This window comes from Ambystoma mexicanum, chromosome 1q (assembly GCF_040938575.1).
Source record: "Ambystoma mexicanum isolate Mex_15411 chromosome 1q, UKY_AmexF1_1, whole genome shotgun sequence".
In the NCBI taxonomy this organism is placed as follows: Eukaryota; Metazoa; Chordata; class Amphibia; order Caudata; family Ambystomatidae; genus Ambystoma; species Ambystoma mexicanum.
In genome coordinates, this window is record NC_090922.1 from 1,539,969,916 (window position 1) to 1,539,986,738 (window position 16,823).

The following is a 16,823-nucleotide window of genomic DNA, read 5'->3' on the forward strand; positions in this document are numbered from 1 at the left end:
CTCAGCTTGTGGGAAGTGGTCTTTGGTTCATTCGCTTGTCGGTGTCGGATTGCCGGATCTCTATGGTCTGCCGGCTAGAGCGTCTGCGGTTGCTTCCACTTCCCGCGTGGATCTGAGAGGCGGCCCGCGTTCCCAACTCTCACCGCCAACAGTTGCATGCGCTCTATTTCCATCCTACAATAGCGTTTTTCTTCAGGATTTCTGCCGTTGAGTGCAGGATTGTTCCGCTGCAGCCTCCACTCTTCACAATCATCCGCGGGGTGCTCCAAGTTAGGATTGTTTGTTTTGTTAAGGATGTTCGTCAGAACGGAGCTCGCGCTCTAGGCGGCCATCTTGTATCGCGCTTAACAGCGCCCCCCCCCCCCCGATGGTAGTAGAATTTTTGATGTCAAAAGAATTTTGGAGATGGTTGGTAATGGGCAATTATCAAAAATTGGTTATTACACTAGACTAATGGACTTGATTAAACAAATGTATGAGGAAAGGGGAGAACTGGCCTTTTGGGTAAGTTTAATTTGTGAATTTTGAAGCTGTTGGGGAGATAGAGCCCGCTTAAGGGTTCTAATGTGATAGTGAGGAGATTTTAGCATTGCTATTTTAATGTATATAAGGGTTTTTCTTGTTCCAATGTGATTTTATATGAAGTAAATGTCAAGGGGGGTCATTACGACCCTGGCGTTAAGGGTTTAACGGTGCCGTAAAAGGTGTCGGCGCCATTAAACCCTTAACGGCTGATTACGAAGTCCCTTTGCGGGACCTGACCTTAAAGGCTGCGGTACCGTACTTAGCGCCTTCCCCAGTCCCATTGAGCCCTATGGGGCGAAAATGGGAATGGGGAAGGGCCATGGTTCAATGGGGAATTACCGCCCCGCCAACCTTGGAATGGGGTGGTAATTCCCCATTGAACCATGGCGGACCCGTTACAACACCGGCACCAACCATGGTGCTAATAGCGCCATGGTTTAGCGCTGGAGTTGTAATGAGGGCCAAGGACTGGGAACATGATATATTAGTGTCTATGTTTGTATAAAGGTTTTATAAACAATATATACAATAAATATAAAAACCGAAATGGAGACAGTCTCCCCACTAATTAAAATAAATGAATCACCTCTGATCCAGGAAGCAGTCTACACAAATGTGAAGCCAGGAAAAAGAAAGTGATTGAACATACAAATGGAGGGACTAGCCATTTATGTATAACTTTAATACAGAATGACATTTTATCTAAAGTTCAATATTCTTATAATCAGCTTTTTATTCAGTTTATTAACTTAGGTTGGTAGAGTTTAATTTGGACATGCTAGCTTATCCAGGATCAATTTCATGTGGTAAACATTTATGTACACTATTCCTTCTTGGAATTTAGAGAGAACGGCTAGGATATCATTATGTCTAAAACCTTTTCAATTAAGGCAGAAATTTACCATTTCATTTTCGAATGTACACATGTTATATTGCCTCACGGCGCAGTGAAGATTAAAATTAATTTCCATATAATTTAATTCAACACTTGACATCTTCTCCACACCCTTCACACCAAACCAATTTCATAAAAAACAGTGCTTTAAAAGTGGACATACATCATCCTTGAAATAGTTCCATGGCCTCGGGTCGGCACATGGAGGTACAAAATACTAATCGTAAGCGCTGCAATAAAGACAGGCAATAGTGTTGGACACTAGTGGGGACCCTGCAATTTGCTGCAAAAAGAGAAACACCGCAGTGTTCGGCTAGAAGGGCATCCAGGTGGGGCATGCATGTCTTGCACATTCTCACTTCCAGAGTACTGTTGGAGATTCCAGGCAGTGTTCCGCTAGAAGGATATTCCAGGTGGGGCATGCATGTCTTGCACATTCTGACTTCCAGAGTAATGTTGGAGATTCCAGGCAGTGTTCCGCTAGAAGGATATTCCAGGTGGGGCATGCATGTCTTGCACATTCTGACTTCCGGAGTAATGTTGGAGATTCCAGGCAGTGTCCCGTAGAGGGGCATTCCAGGTGGGACATGCATGTCTTGCACATTCTGACTTCCAGAGGAATGTTGGAGATTCCAGGCACTGTTCAGTTAGAAGGGCATCCAGGTGGTGCATTCATGCCTTACACATTCTGACTTTCAGAGTAATGTTGGAGATTCCAGGCAGTGTTCAGCTAGAAGGGCCTTCCAGGTGGGGCATGCATGTCTTGCACATTCTGACTTCCGGGGTAATGTTGGAGATTCCAGGCAGTGTTCCGCTAGAAGGGCATCCAGGTGGTGCATGCATGCCTTACACATTCTGACTTCCGGAGTAATGTTGGTGATTCCAGGTTTCCCCCTTGATGAACATTCTCTTTCCATGTGTATTGTGCCAAGCTTAGTCCAATTTGCCAGGTGATAATACATCTTTCTCCAATTGCATTAAGGAGGGCGCCACATAATTTGAATTTGGAAAATGGTACTCCATATGTTTTGAAGTTGACATTAAAACTACTTTGTGAGCATGTAAACATTCATTTCCATTTCTTAACTTAAATAGAAAAGTACTGCAACTAAACCAGTTCCATTTGTAATTCGCACTTCTTTGCGCACTGCAATGGATGTAAAGTTAAATATACATTTTTACATTACAGTTTTGCTACAGGTCAGGCAGTTATACCTGTATAACATCTTCTAGAGGAACTGCATGGCTGGTATCACTGGGCTGAACACATCCATGGAGTCGAGTGGGTGAAAGTAGGAAGGCTGGCACCTGTGTGTCCATTGTTTCCACGTTTATAGTTGGGAGTGTTGCTACTTATTTGTTGGGAGTATTTGCACATTCTTGGGGAATAAATGTGGCCAGTTCACCACTTGAGAAAGCAGATATTATCAGCTGTCTTCTTTTATTTTAAAAAAAAATAATTTCCTCTGGCACTTGTTCAACCTGAGGCTTATGGGTTTGGACAGCAAGCGACCATTAAAACATAGAGAATAGAGCAAAAATGAAGCAACGGCTATCAAAAATGGGTGGGCCTTCAGCAAGCATCTAACGGTCACATGATCTGTGGCGGCGTGCAATCTTAGACCAAGGGCATTCCAGATATATGGAGTGAAAATCAAAAAGGCAATTCCACCTGGCTACTTCTGAAACAAGAGATTTAGAACTTAAAATAACTGTTCAGGGAAGAATTCCAAGTGCAACCCAAACAACTAATATACCAGTGTTGCAAGGGTTGAGCTTTAGCCAGTGAGATCTATTTCACATGTTCATGGCTGGCATTTAGCTTTGAACATTTAGTGAAACCTTTGCTGATCTCCAAATCTCAGAGGATAAGAGTGTTGTGACAGTAGAATGTGAAGCTGAAGGAGTAGATTAGTCTGGCCATGGGGTAAAACATATAATGTTAAGAGTAGGGGTTAAGAACCCCTAGCCATAACAGGCAGAACCCTGGTAATGCCACATCTTTTAAGCAGAGACTGATATCAAATGAGGTGTCATAGACGCGTATGGTCCATTAGCCTGGAATGATTGTAAAATGGATTGGGTGGAGTCCCTTAGACTAAGTAGGATCTAATGGGCAATGTTGTCAAAGGCACCCAATAGTTCCAAGAGAATACTAAAAGATTGCCACGTTCACTGATGCGGTTTCTCATGTGCATATGTTCTGTAGCACCAAGTATACAATGGCCCTCATTAGGACCCCGGCGTTAACCAATGGCACTATTAGCGCCATGGTTAACACCGGTAACTTACCGACTCTGCCATGGTTAAATGGGGAATTACTAGCCCATTCCAAGGTTGGCGGGCGGTAATTCCCCATTTACCATTGGCCCTTCCCCATTCCCATTTTTGCCCCATAGGGCTCAATGGGGAAGGCGGCAATTACGGTACCGCAAATTGCGGTACCATAATTACCTTCAAAGTCTCTTTGCGGGTCCCTACTTTAACGGCTGGTCCAGACCAGCCGTTACGGTCGGGAGCCGCAAAGGGACCTCGTAGTAAGGCGTTAAGGTGTTAACGGCGCTGCAACCTTTTACGGCGCCGTTAACCCCTTAACGCCAGGGTCCTAATGAGGGCCCATGATAATTTAGTGCTAAGCAGCCTCTTGGTAATGAATTTGCAGAACAGTACCCCGTATATATCCAATGTGGGTCTATATTTGCCTCAGGGTCTCAGGCAAAGTGTTCCATTCAATGGGTATCTTAACACAGATGGTACAGTCCCCCTTCAGAATATTCCAAAAGGGATGCATTTGAAATAAATGATTAAACCAATCATAATCAGTCACTATTTGTGTGCCAAAGGAAACTGAACAGCTTTGGTAACAAGATCGCCAGTTTTAATCAATAGACATGCTACCCTCAGCATCACTGAAGTGTTCTCTCCACTCTGAAGCTTCAATTGCAACAGGGATTTCTCCACATGCGTGTCTTCTCTCACTGCGGATACGAACATCCAGCGTAGTGTTTCCCACATTCACTACCCTGAAATGGACCCTCGCATGCATGTCCTCTCTCATGGCAGATAAGAACATCCTGCGTAGTGAAGTAGTTCCCACATTCACTACCCTGAAATGGACCCTCACATGCATGTCCTCTCTCATGGCAGATACGAACATCCTGCATAGTATTTCTCACATTCACTACCCTGAAATGGACCCTCGCATTCATGATTTGTCTGGTGCCCATTTAGGTTATTGATCTCACTGATCAGCTTTATCACCTGTATGTGTTCTTTGGTGACGAATAAGATCCCTGTTCAAAATGAAACTCTTACCACACTCAGTGCACTTATGAGGTTTCTCACCTGTGTGTGAGAACTGATGGTAAACGAGACCTTCCTGCTGACAGAACCTTTTACCACATTCAGTGCACACATAAGGTTTCTCACCTGTATGAGTTCTCTGGTGACGAATAAGATCTCCCTTCTTAACAAAACTCTTTCCGCATTCAGTACACTCATGAGTTTTCTCCCCGGTGTGTATTCGCAGGTGGCAAATAAGATTTCCCTTCAGAATAAAGCTCTTCCCGCATTCAGTGCACTGATGAGGTTTCTCCCCTGTGTGTATTCGCAGGTGGCAAAAAAGAGCTCCCTTCTGAATAAAGCTCTTCCCGCATTCAGTACACTGATGAGGTTTCTCACCTGTATGTGAGAACAGATGGTAAATGAGACCTTCCTGCTGACAGAACCTTTTCCCGCACTCCGTACACACATAAGGTTTCTCACCTGTATGTGTTCTTTGGTGACGAATAAGATCCCCCTTCAGAAAGAAACTCTTACCACATTCAGTACACTCATGTGGTTTCTCGCCTGTATGCGTTCTCTGGTGACGAATACAATTTCCCTTCTTAATGAAACTCTTCCCGCATTCAGTGCACTGATGAGGTTTCTCACCTGTGTGTATTCTCAGGTGGCAAATAAGTGTTCCCTTCTGAATAAAGCATTTCCCGCATTCAGTACACTGATGAGGTTTCTTGCCTGTATGTGAGAACTGGTGGTAAATAAGACCTCCCTTTTCACTGAAAGCTTTTCCACATTTAGTGCACTTATGCGGTTTCTCACCTGTATGTGTTCTCTGGTGGAGAGTAAGATTTCCCTTCAAAAGGAATCTCTTCCCACATTCAGTGCACTCATAAGGTTTCTCACCTGTATGTGAGAACTGATGGTAAATAAGACCCCCCTTTTGACTGAAAGCTTTCCCACATTCAGTGCATTGATAAGGTTTCTCACCTGTATGTGTTCTCTGGTGGCACGTAAGCTGTCCCTTGCTAGTAAATCCTTTCCCACATTCAGTGCACTCATGTGGTTTCTCACCTGTATGTGTTCTCTGGTGCAGAATAAGCAGTCCTTTCTGAGCAAACCTTTTCCCACATTCAGGACACTGATAAGGTTTCTCGCCTGTATGTGTTCTTTGGTGCCAAGTAAGATGCCCCTTCCGAGCAAACCATTTCCCACAGTCTGGGCACTGATAAGGTTTCTCCCCTGTATGTGTTCTCTGGTGCCGAGTAAGATTCCCCTTCTGAGCAAACCATTTCCCACATTCAGGGCAGTGATAAGGCTTCTCGCCTGTATGTGTTTTCTGATGGCAGGCAAGTTGCCCCTTCTCAGCAAACCTTTTCCCACATTCAGTGCACTCATGATGTTTCTCCCCTGAATGTGTCCTCTGGGGGGAAATAAGCATATCTTTATTCCCAAATCTACTGCACTGGTAAGGTTTTTCACCAATGTTTTGCCAGTTTATTTTGCCAGATTGACTCGTTCCACTGAACCTTTTCCCAGATTCACAGTGCAGATGAGTTTTCCCATGTGTAGGTCTTTTATAGTGACAGAAAGATGTTTCTTCTGGCTGAAGATTTTAAAATATTCAGTGCATGGATACTGTTCCACCATGTACATGTGTTTTGCAAAATCTCGTAAACTAGTCTCACATTCAGAACGTATGTAAAATAGCACTCGCTTGTGTTCCCTCAGGAATAGGCAAGAGAAAAAGTGTTGTTTTACTGCACATCAAGCACTGCTGCTATCATTGCTCTGTAAAGCTGGATATGTATTGTAGTTCTGTGTTGCTGGATACTACACGTGTGTTCAATGAATGAAACCCATCATGTAATCTATAGGCTTCTCAATCTCAATTCCTGAATAATCTAAAAAGAAATTTGGACCACAAACGTGTCTGCTTCTAAGATATTAGGAAATTGCACATTGCATCAATGAAGGTTGGCACTGCATTAGTCCAGAGAATTTGACAATCAATCTTGTGTTTTTCGGGACATCAATCACCTATTGAAGAAAAAGGAGAAACACATTATTAGTTTCAGCATGCTCACAGTCGCAGGCATCACTAACAGGCCGACTGGTTCTCAGCAGTTACAATATATTAAAGAGCAGTTATATAATTCTTCAAGCACACAAGTATAACATTATTAGCGTCCTGTCTTGGCCTTTCTCTGCTTAGTAATCCACTAGAAATAAACTGCTCTAATTTCCAAATAGTGATTGAGGCATTGATAAGTGTGGGTATTTTAGTGTAAATATTGCCTTTTGTTTATTAACAGTAGATTTCAGCTGTTCAGTTATCACTTCTACTGTTTATTAAATGGTCTCAATTTCCAAATATTGCAGTGCTTACATCAAATTCCATGTTCACAGTCATCCTCTTGTTTTCAAATGCGTCAATTTTGCTTATTTCTAAATCCACAATTGGTCGTTCTGTCATCTTCTTTTCATATGAAAAATGTTTCTTTCTTTTTAGTCTCGTCTTTAATAACCCTCATCCTCCTTTAGTTTGCTTTTTCAACGTTCTTATCCTCAATAATCCTTGACAGGTGTTTCACCACTACTTTGGCTTCTAAGGAGGCAATGTATGTTACGTAGGAAAAGGACATTTTATGTCAGCTATGTAAACGTGGGAGTACACCCACACTTATCAATGCTTGTCTCTCAGTAATAGTGATTTCCATTACTTAATTAATCAAATAGTAATTATTAAGAATTTGAAGTGCCATCTATTGGGGAAAGGCACCCAGCTGACAGAGTAGTGGTTCTCGAATGATAAAATGTAACAGAGGATGCGATTCATTTTCATATTGAACCGTTCAGTATCCAGAAGCATGTAATAAAACAAATCATACAGCCTGGGTGAAGAAAACATTTCATGTGGATAGTTTAATCATCAGGACAATGCATATATTGTTCTACCATTTTATTTCTTCAGTAATGTACATGAAAGCTCCCAATTTCCAGACACAAATGATAAGGGCAGGTGTTTGACACTAGGTGAGCAGTTTTATGACCAATCAGACACCTCAATTGACCAGTCTATTATGACCTCCTCATTACCTTTGGACAAATGCATATTGCCCCAAACACAAATGTATAACCAACAGCACTATTGAAGAATAAGAGGGCTGAATTGAGATTTAAAGAAACAACACCTGTCTATTCCAACAGTGAGAATAGCACTACATTCAAACATTGACTTTAAACTCAAATAAACTCCAAACAAATCATTCTCCCCCAGAATAGACAGAATGATCTAGCTTGTATCAGACTGATAGAATTACATGTTTGGCAATGAGGCATGAGGTAAAGTGTTTCGGAGACACCTCACCCCCAAATCCCAACTATCGTCCCATTTCCCTTCCTAATTGTTGATTCAAATACCCTATTGCTATGCACTATATTTAATTTGCAAAAGGGTGCCACTTGTATCACCCTGTTCAATATATCACAGGGTAGTCTTCAGTAAGGGGGGCTGGGGGGGCAGCTGTATTGTTAAGGGGTGCATGTAAATGGTCATATCACTTGGCAGTACTCTCTAACCCGATACAGGCCCCCTCCTTTTTGTGGATTCTGATAACGGGAGCCTAGATTCAACCTCCACAAGCCCCTGTACCCTCTGTTCTGTGACCAGGAATTCACTAAATATTATCCTGTGAAGCACTTTATTTACATCTCTACTGGGGCTGTAGCCCCATCACTGTTAATATCCAAGAACTCTGACTCTTGTCACCATTTACTGATTACACAGATTATTCCTGCCAATTTAACGTGGAGAGACTCCCCCCCACACTCTAGGTGAGTTTGCTCAACATAATTCCAAAGTCCATAATCTGAAAGGTAGATAACTCCTATATCAGCATCTGTTGAACATTTAATGAAGTTTGTTGTGACCCATATGGCATCAAATGGTGGGATAAGATGTATTACGTGGGAACAGTATGCATAGTTGGACGCCCAAGGAAGCGCAAGCCATCATCCGTCCACCTGCCCGTCAGACAGTCATTCCTACGGTATTGACTTTTGATGGGCGTCTAGTAGAGGCAGACTTCTACGGTAGTGCCTTTTGATGGGTGTCTAGTAGAGGCAGACTTCTACGGTATTGCCTTTTGATGGGTGTCTAGTAGAGGCAGACTTCATAACAGTGAAGACCAGTATATGAGAGACCCTTTCAGAATTCTAGACTGGGGGCCAAACACCAGTTTCAGGTGACCCGATACAATGAATTCTCCCTATTTGAAGCCTTTTCTATTGGCTTTCAAAGAAGTCGCCCATCCCCGATTACAAGTGTGTCTATAAAGTCAGTGTCTTGCCTGCCATGGCACACTCCATCCAGGACATACCTGCACTCACAGTCAGCTGACACTGCTATCCAGAGTACAGATGAAATGTATGCAGGAGATGCACAAACAGCCCTTGTTTACGAGCACTGGCAGGATCTGAGTAGATCATCCCTAGAAGACAGCCCCCCCCCCCCTGATCTGGTCTCAGTTGCATCATCTGCACAGCCACTACCTTAGGACGTGCAAGCCAAATCACCCTCCAGAAGCATAACCTCTTTTTAAGCGGTCAAGAACCCACCATTTAACAATCTGGGCCCAACCATATATTTGTGTGGGGTGTTTCCATCTCAAGTCCCCTTTGAATCGTCATCACCACTCTCCCCAATGGTGCTCCATGTATATTTATTTATTTGTATTTGTAGAGCGTGCTACAGCCCGCAGGCATGTGAACACTACGTACCAGGATAAGAATGCCCTGCTGTACTTCAACACCCTCCATCCTATTCTCTCCAGACCTGCTTCTGAACTCACAGAATGTAAAAACATTAAACACGCCATTGTTCTGGTTCTTTACTCAAAAGCACCAGCAGCCACACCCCTGTACCTAAACCAGTTCCCCTCCCAACATAAACTCAGGTCAGTGGGTTATTCCACGATTAAAAAGAACGGATGCTTCAAGCCATCATCCATATTCCTGTTTTCATTTTCCTCTTCCTAAAATATAATGCATGTTTTTTTTCCATTCAGGGAAGGTACTCCAGATCTTTCCACTGCTGCCCATGCTGGAGGACTGCCTTCATCAAGGCTGTCCAGCACCTGGAGCGGAACGCTCTCCCAGAAGTTGGCAAAGTTGGAGTAAATTCTGCCTCCCCTACAAATGCCGAGATCTGATGGGTTATCATTAATAGCCTTGATCAATTATGTCTCTAGAGTGCCCATGTCGCCAACTGGACAGATTTAATATCGTTCTTGAATGCAGTGAGGGAGGGGCAGACTGCTCCTTGCTAAGCTTGGCTCTTCTGTTGACTGTAGCCAGGTTCTCCATATCAATGCTGAGGTAAACAGGGTCCCTTAGGTGAATTAGTAATCTAGAGCGTCACGCATGTGTGCAGGTTTTCTCACAGATCCATGGCTCCACATGTTGTGCTGCTCCCTGGAGTCAACCCTGTGTAAGTTTGGTTTCCTAATGCAAAGCTGTTATCAAGATGAAACCAACAGGCTCTAATAGGCATCTACACATGTATGTGCATGGACCAGGCCCTTTGCCTCCCAGCACCATTAGCACTGTATCTGCCTGCCAGGATATTGTGAATTACCTTGCCAGTGCTTGGTCTAGTGAACCACACCTTCCTGCTGCCTTCACCCATGCCCATCTCTCTGTACTATGGTGCCTGCATGCCATCTTCAATGCTTCCCCAGTTGTGCTGCTTCGGCCCAGTCCCACCACCGTTAAGACGAAACCTGCAGGGAGCCTGACCAACTGGTGGGTGGGAGGGAGGACCCTGGGAAGCCCAGTTATTGATTGCTCCCAAGGTCTCTCCTCAGCCTCACTGGTGTTCTACTGGTGCTTACATTATACAGACTGATTATAAATTATTCAAAGCCAAACCTTCTCTGTTAGCTAATTGCTGGCTCCTTTCAGCTGAAAGTGGTTCTATTACTGCTCTGTTGTGCATTTTAGTTTGAAGTATGGAAGCTAATTAATACAACAGTTCCTGTAAGCTTAAAACCCATTTTACATCTGATCATTTTTAAATCATCTCTGTTAATTGATACGTAATCCAAGAATTAGACACTGGGCCTCATTACACAGATGGCGGTAAGGATTTACTGGTACCGGTAAAATACCGGTACCGGTAAATCCTTACCGCCTTACTACGAGGTCCCTTTGCGGGTTGGGGGTTTAACACCTGCTTTTTGCAGGCGTTAAAAAACAACCCGCAAAGGGACCCAGGGAGCTAATTACGGTACCGCAATTTGCGGTACCGTAATTAGCGCCTTCCCCATTCCCACTGAGCCCTATGGGCCAAAAATGGGAATGGGGAAGGGCAATGGTGGAAGGGGGAATTACCGCCCCGCCAACCTTGGAATGGGGCGGTAATTCCCCTTTCCGCCAAGGCGGTGCCGGTATTTTACCGGCATGAACCATGGCGCTCATAGCGCCATGGTTCTCCGCCATCCGTGTAATGAGGCCCACTGTTTTCTTTCACATACTGATATCAACCACAAAGAAATTCATTACTTCCAACCGTGAATGTAATGTCTGTTAATTTGTGGTAGCTTTAGACACTCTCTGGTTAACTACAGATCTCATTCTTTTTTTTGTTTAATAATTTTTATTGAGATTATATAAATGTGAACAGTACAAGTTAAAAACCATTGCAGATATTCATATCTAAAACATTAATCACACGTTGATCTAGAGAGAAATAAACATATGATCATGTAATTAGTGGGTAGGAGCGTGAAACCACGGGAAAGGTTCATTCATAAGAAAGGTTAAACTCCATTGAAATCTGCAATATAGTCAAAGTTCATACAGCTGAGACTCACAGGGGAGACAGACAAGGGGACAAACAAGATACAGGCACGAGAACAGAGGTGGTATCCACAGCACAATAAAGATACGACTCTTACTAGATAATGCATTGATGTAAACTGTACAGCAATCAAGAGATATTAGGCAATGCCCACCCAGAGAGGGGGGCCAGAAGCTAGTGCTTAGGTACCATGCGAAGAGGCTGCAAAACAGTCCAGCTAGCGAATAAAAAAGCCCATTTGGCGTTATACTTAGGAATAGTATCCAACGACGTGGCCATACGTAGCTCAATTCTGTGCACATGACAAAGGTTATTCCACCATCCCTTGACAGAAATGTTATGGGAGTCTTTCCATTTGGTGGTAATGAGCTTCAAAGCAGCGGCAATGAACAAATCATACAATTTAGCAAAGGTATGCAGATTAGTGTTTGTGACTGCCATGCTGCCGAGTAAAACATTAAAAAGGATAGTGGGATATTTACTTTAAAAAGGAGTTTAAGAAGTTTCCATACTTCCTGCCAGAACACATATAAACAGTCAAAAAACATGTGTTTGTAAGATGCAGGCGCACAGCCACATGACCATCCTTTACCATTTGTACCATTCTTGGATTTGGATAATTTCAAGGGAGTAATACATGCTCTGTGGATGAAGATGAACAGATGTTGAGTTATGCTGGATGAAGCGGATATGCCCCCGATCCTAGAATACAGTAGGGACCAAGTGTAATCATTTAAAGCAATGCCCAGGTCAATATCCCATGTCAAGCGTGGAGGCAAGACAACAGTGTTGGAGGACACCATTTTATAAAACTTAGAAGCCTTTATCTCGGAAATCATGGTCAAATACAGAAGTCTAGAAGCATCAGATGTACGAGTGGTGTTCGAGAAAAGATATAGTGCATCTAGACACGCATTTATCAGGTTATTGTAAAAGCTAAAGTCCGAAGCAGGGATGGAAAAGAGACTTCTTAGTTGTTGAAAGGAGAGAATGGAGACGCCATTGACAATTTGTTGAATGAATCTAATGCCATTTTCGAACCAAGATTTGCGATGCAACATTCTGTTGTTAACAGTAATGTTTTTGTTGTGCCAGATTATGGGGCAAAGATCCTTGGCAGGGGACATGGTATGTGGGAAGAGAAATAGTCTAAGAGCCGAAATAGTGGACTTTGTGGGGTCAGACTTGGCATTAGCACAGTGGGTAAATGCATATGTAAGATCGGTTACATCATAAGGAAGTGCTACATGTTTTTCTAAAGTACACCAGGAGGGAATGTCAGGAGAGGTGGGGGGAGGGGGTAAACCAGCGGAGAGATTGTTTGAGAAGAAACACCAAGTGATATGCTTTGAAGTCTGGGAATCTGACCCAACCCATTTCAAATGGGGCTTTTAACTTGGCAATAGCAATTCTTTTACATTTGCCAGGACCTCACAGGACGTTCAGGAGAATAGAGGAAATAGATGTGAAAAATGAGGGACTGGAAGGAGTTGTAGATAATATAGAACGATGGGGGATAACAACATTTTAATGGTGTCAAGACGCCCCACCAGGAAAGGTAGAGCAGAGACCACCTTGAGGTTAATACTATGAGACGATCTAACAAAATACGTGTGTTATCCTTTGTTTAGGAGGCGAAGCGAATGCCAAAATATTTTATGGACTCATTACACCATTCAAAACCGAAGGCATCAAAGTCGTGCTTAACACAGAAGGAATTGAAAGGTATGATCTCGGATTTCTCTTGGTTAAGTTTATAGACTGACACAAGGGAAAATTGATAAAGTCTATCAAGCAGTTGAGAAAAGTGGAGTTTGGGTTTTTTAATAAGGATAAGAATGTAATCTGCATAAGAGGCTATTTTAGTTATCGAAATTCCACAAGGGATTCCAGGGATGAGTCTGTCGGATCGAATGAGTTCTAGTAAGGGTTCAAGAGAGAGAGAATGTATACAATTGGAGATAGGGGACAGCCTTGTCTAGTGCCTCTTCTTAATGGAAAAAAGGATGAGGATTGTCCATTAATGGCAATAGATGATTTGGGACAAGAGTAGAGAAGCTGCACCAAGAAGATAAACTGCTCGCCACACCCATGCCACCGGAGCGATTGAAACAAAGTCCCAATTGACACGGTCGAAAGCTTTTTCTGTGCTGAGAGCAATTGAGGCATACCCCTGTTTATCTTTCTTGTCTTTTGAAATTACATGAAAAGCATCAAATAATAATCTCGCATTCACAGATATCTTCCTTCCCTTTAGATTTCATCGAGGTTGGAAGAGATGATTCAATCCTATTGGCAAGAATTTTGGCAAGAATTTCACACTCAACATTAACGAGGGAGATTGGCCTATAATTGCATGGAAGTGGAGGATCTTTATCAGTTTTGGGGAATAAAATAAGAAGAGCTTCAGAAAAAGAGCCAGAAGAGCTTTCTGTGAGAAAGTAGGAAATAACCGATTGAGTTTAGGGGTGAGGGAATGAGCTAATCTATCATAAAATTCTGCAGAAAAACCATCTGGCCCGGGGGCCTTACCTTTACCCAAACACTTGATGGCGTGCATGATTTCGGGGAGTAATATGTCGCCCTCTAAGTGTGATCAGTTTGTTTGGGGATAGGAGTGTCTATTGATCTTGTGGAGAAAATAATTAATATTTTCAGGGAGGGACCATGATTTCAGGGGTATATAAGTCTGAATAAAATTGTTGAAAACACTGTGGAATATCAGAGTGAATGAGGGATGTGCCATGCTTGTCTTTAATGTGAGATATGTTTGTTTTGTCCTTCCTAGTTTTAAGATAAGAGGCCAGAGACCTCCCGGCCTTATTTGAAGTCTGATAAATCTTGGTTTCATATTTAAGTAAAGTTCCGGGTGCTAATTAAGTGTGCTCCTTGTTGATTTGGAACCATAGGCCATAAATGGGCGAAGATTCATAGCTCAGGAATTTCGATAATAATGTTTTTCGGCAATAGAAGTTGGTCATATAGCTCATCAAGGTGTTTTCTACGTAACTTCTTCTTTTTCCCTGAGTATGCCATAAAATGACCCCTGAGAGCGGCCTTGAACGCGTCCCAATTGTTACCAACCGAGGTGTCACAATCGAGATTGTCAGCTGAGAATTGCTGAAGGAATAGTTGTACAGATTGAACAAACTCCGGATCCTGTAATAGATAATTGTTCAATTTCCATCTGGATGATGGCTTAATTATGATTTCAAAATTGAAGGAAGTGCACACGGGGGGCATGATCAGACATAATTATATTAGAGATCGTGAAGTCTATAATAGTGCCAGTAAGAGATTTGGAAGAAAAGATATAATCAAGACAGGAGTGAGTGTCATGCGAAGGCGAGTGAAATGTGTTTTCTAAGTGTACAGGGTGGGAAAGTCTCCATGTGTCAATCAGACCAGTCTCAGATATACACTTCAGGAAGGCTTTATGGGTTTTAGAAGCTTTAAGCATACATTTAGACTTTGGATCAAGGAACGGGTCTAGAATCTGATTAACATCCCCAGAGACAATAAGATTGGTAAAATTATTTTTGAAAATCAGTTGTTCTAAACACAACCAAAAGCCAGGGTCAGGAAGAGTAGGACTGAAGACATTGAGGATAGAATCATGAACTGAACCCGGCGTCAGCTCCTTGGTCCTGTATTTCGAATGGTAATTTATTGCTTAGGAGCATAGCGACACCATTTTTCTTCTCCACCGCCAGACTTGAAATAACACTTTGATCCAGAGGGACTTGAGCTTCATTGCTTCCGCATTTGATAGGTGAGTTTTCTGTATGCACGCCTGAGATGGTTTGAATCTGTTGAGGTGAGAGATGATCTTGCTTCTCTTTATTGAGTTGTTACAACATTTAACGTTCCAGATTATACACCTAAATACCATTGAACCAATTCAATAATTATATGGTCTAGATAAAAGCTAGTAGCGAGTATAGGATACACTTGAACCAGAGTGTGATAAGTAGAGCTTAAGCAGTGTGAATTATTGGAGTGCTTATATGATTGGGACCTCCCATGACAGGGAAAGCACATAATGAAGGAGGGCAAGGGAGGTCTGACCTATGTCTACCAGATTGGAGGTAAAAATGAGGAAAAACAACCTCAGATACAGGAAAAATAAGGGCTAGTGAATATATGGTATAACAACAGAAAGAGATAAGAACAGGTAGAGGGAGAAGGAGACAATCAAACATCTGAAGGGATAGATGACACCTACAGAGCCGTCCAAAAAAAAAGAACCACGAATCACAGCAGGAGAGGGATGTTGCGACCACGCCCGTCTCACCAATGATATAGAATGAGATTAATAACGACATTAGCTGAAGAGCAGAATGAAGAAAGTGATCATAACATCATATTGCTGAGGAAGAAGAGAGTTTTGCCGGTGGTGATGTGTCCATGCCTTCATACTTGATGGAGCGAATAAAGGCTTTCAGATCCGCAGGATCGTCAAACATGGCAGTGCGACCCTGATGGGTGAGTTTGAGTGAGCATGGGTGATATAACCCACATTTAATGAGCTGTTTCAATTCAGGACGGTAAAATAGGAATCCTTTCCTGCAAAGAGCTGTACTTCTTGCCACATCTTGAGAAATATGTAAATTATTTCCATGCCATGTGAGCGATTATTTTCCCTTTGTTGTCGAGATAATTAACTGAAGTTTTTCAAGCAGGTAAAGTATGAGAGTTCGGGGAGAAGGGTGAGGGGATGGAGTGTTTCTGAGAGGGCCAATATGATGAGCACGCTGAATATTGAATTAAGTATCCATTGGCAGATGAAGAATGGCAGGTAACAATTTCTGTAAGAATGTGATGGTGTCCGAACCTTCACAGCCTTCAGGCAGGCCCGAAATGCATAGATTGTTGCGCCTGCTTCTATTTTCCAGGTCCTCATTATGTCTCTGGAGGTCTTTGACAGTTTTTTCAAGGTGTGCCACACTGGGGGAAATAGCCTCTGTAAGATCTACCCTTCGTTACACCTCCTCTATTCTGTCTTCGAAGCCTTTCCATCTGTCATCCAGTTGTTGAAGTTTTTGATTCGTGAACTCGATAAAGGGTTTAAGCACTCTGATTTCTTGTAAGATGGCCTCAATGGCTGGGTATGTTAAACACAACGGAGGTGGCAAGTCGCTTTTGGGTCTTTTTAGATTAGTTGACAAAGGGGCAGGGTATTTGATGGCAGACACTGCTTTTTCATTGCCTTTGTTGGTTGCCATTGTGGGCAAAGGTATAGATAGAAGAAGCCAAGGAAGG

At 42.8% G+C, this 16,823-nt stretch overlaps 1 protein-coding gene across 3 annotated transcripts in view; it reads right to left on the reverse strand.

Annotated features, from left to right (window-relative positions):
• LOC138551359 (zinc finger protein 850-like) overlaps window positions 1-16,823 on the reverse strand; it is a 267,712-nt gene that overhangs the window by 97,856 nt on the left and 153,033 nt on the right. Inside the window, exon 4 of one of the 3 annotated variants that reach the window (XM_069642484.1) lies at window positions 4,682-6,739. The exons of the other annotated variants lie outside the window; for them this stretch is intronic. Within the exon in view, the coding sequence (XP_069498585.1) occupies window positions 4,682-6,140 (1,459 nt within the window). The 5' untranslated portion in view covers window positions 6,141-6,739. The remainder of the gene's footprint in view (window positions 1-4,681; window positions 6,740-16,823) is intronic. 3 annotated transcript variants of the gene reach the window in all.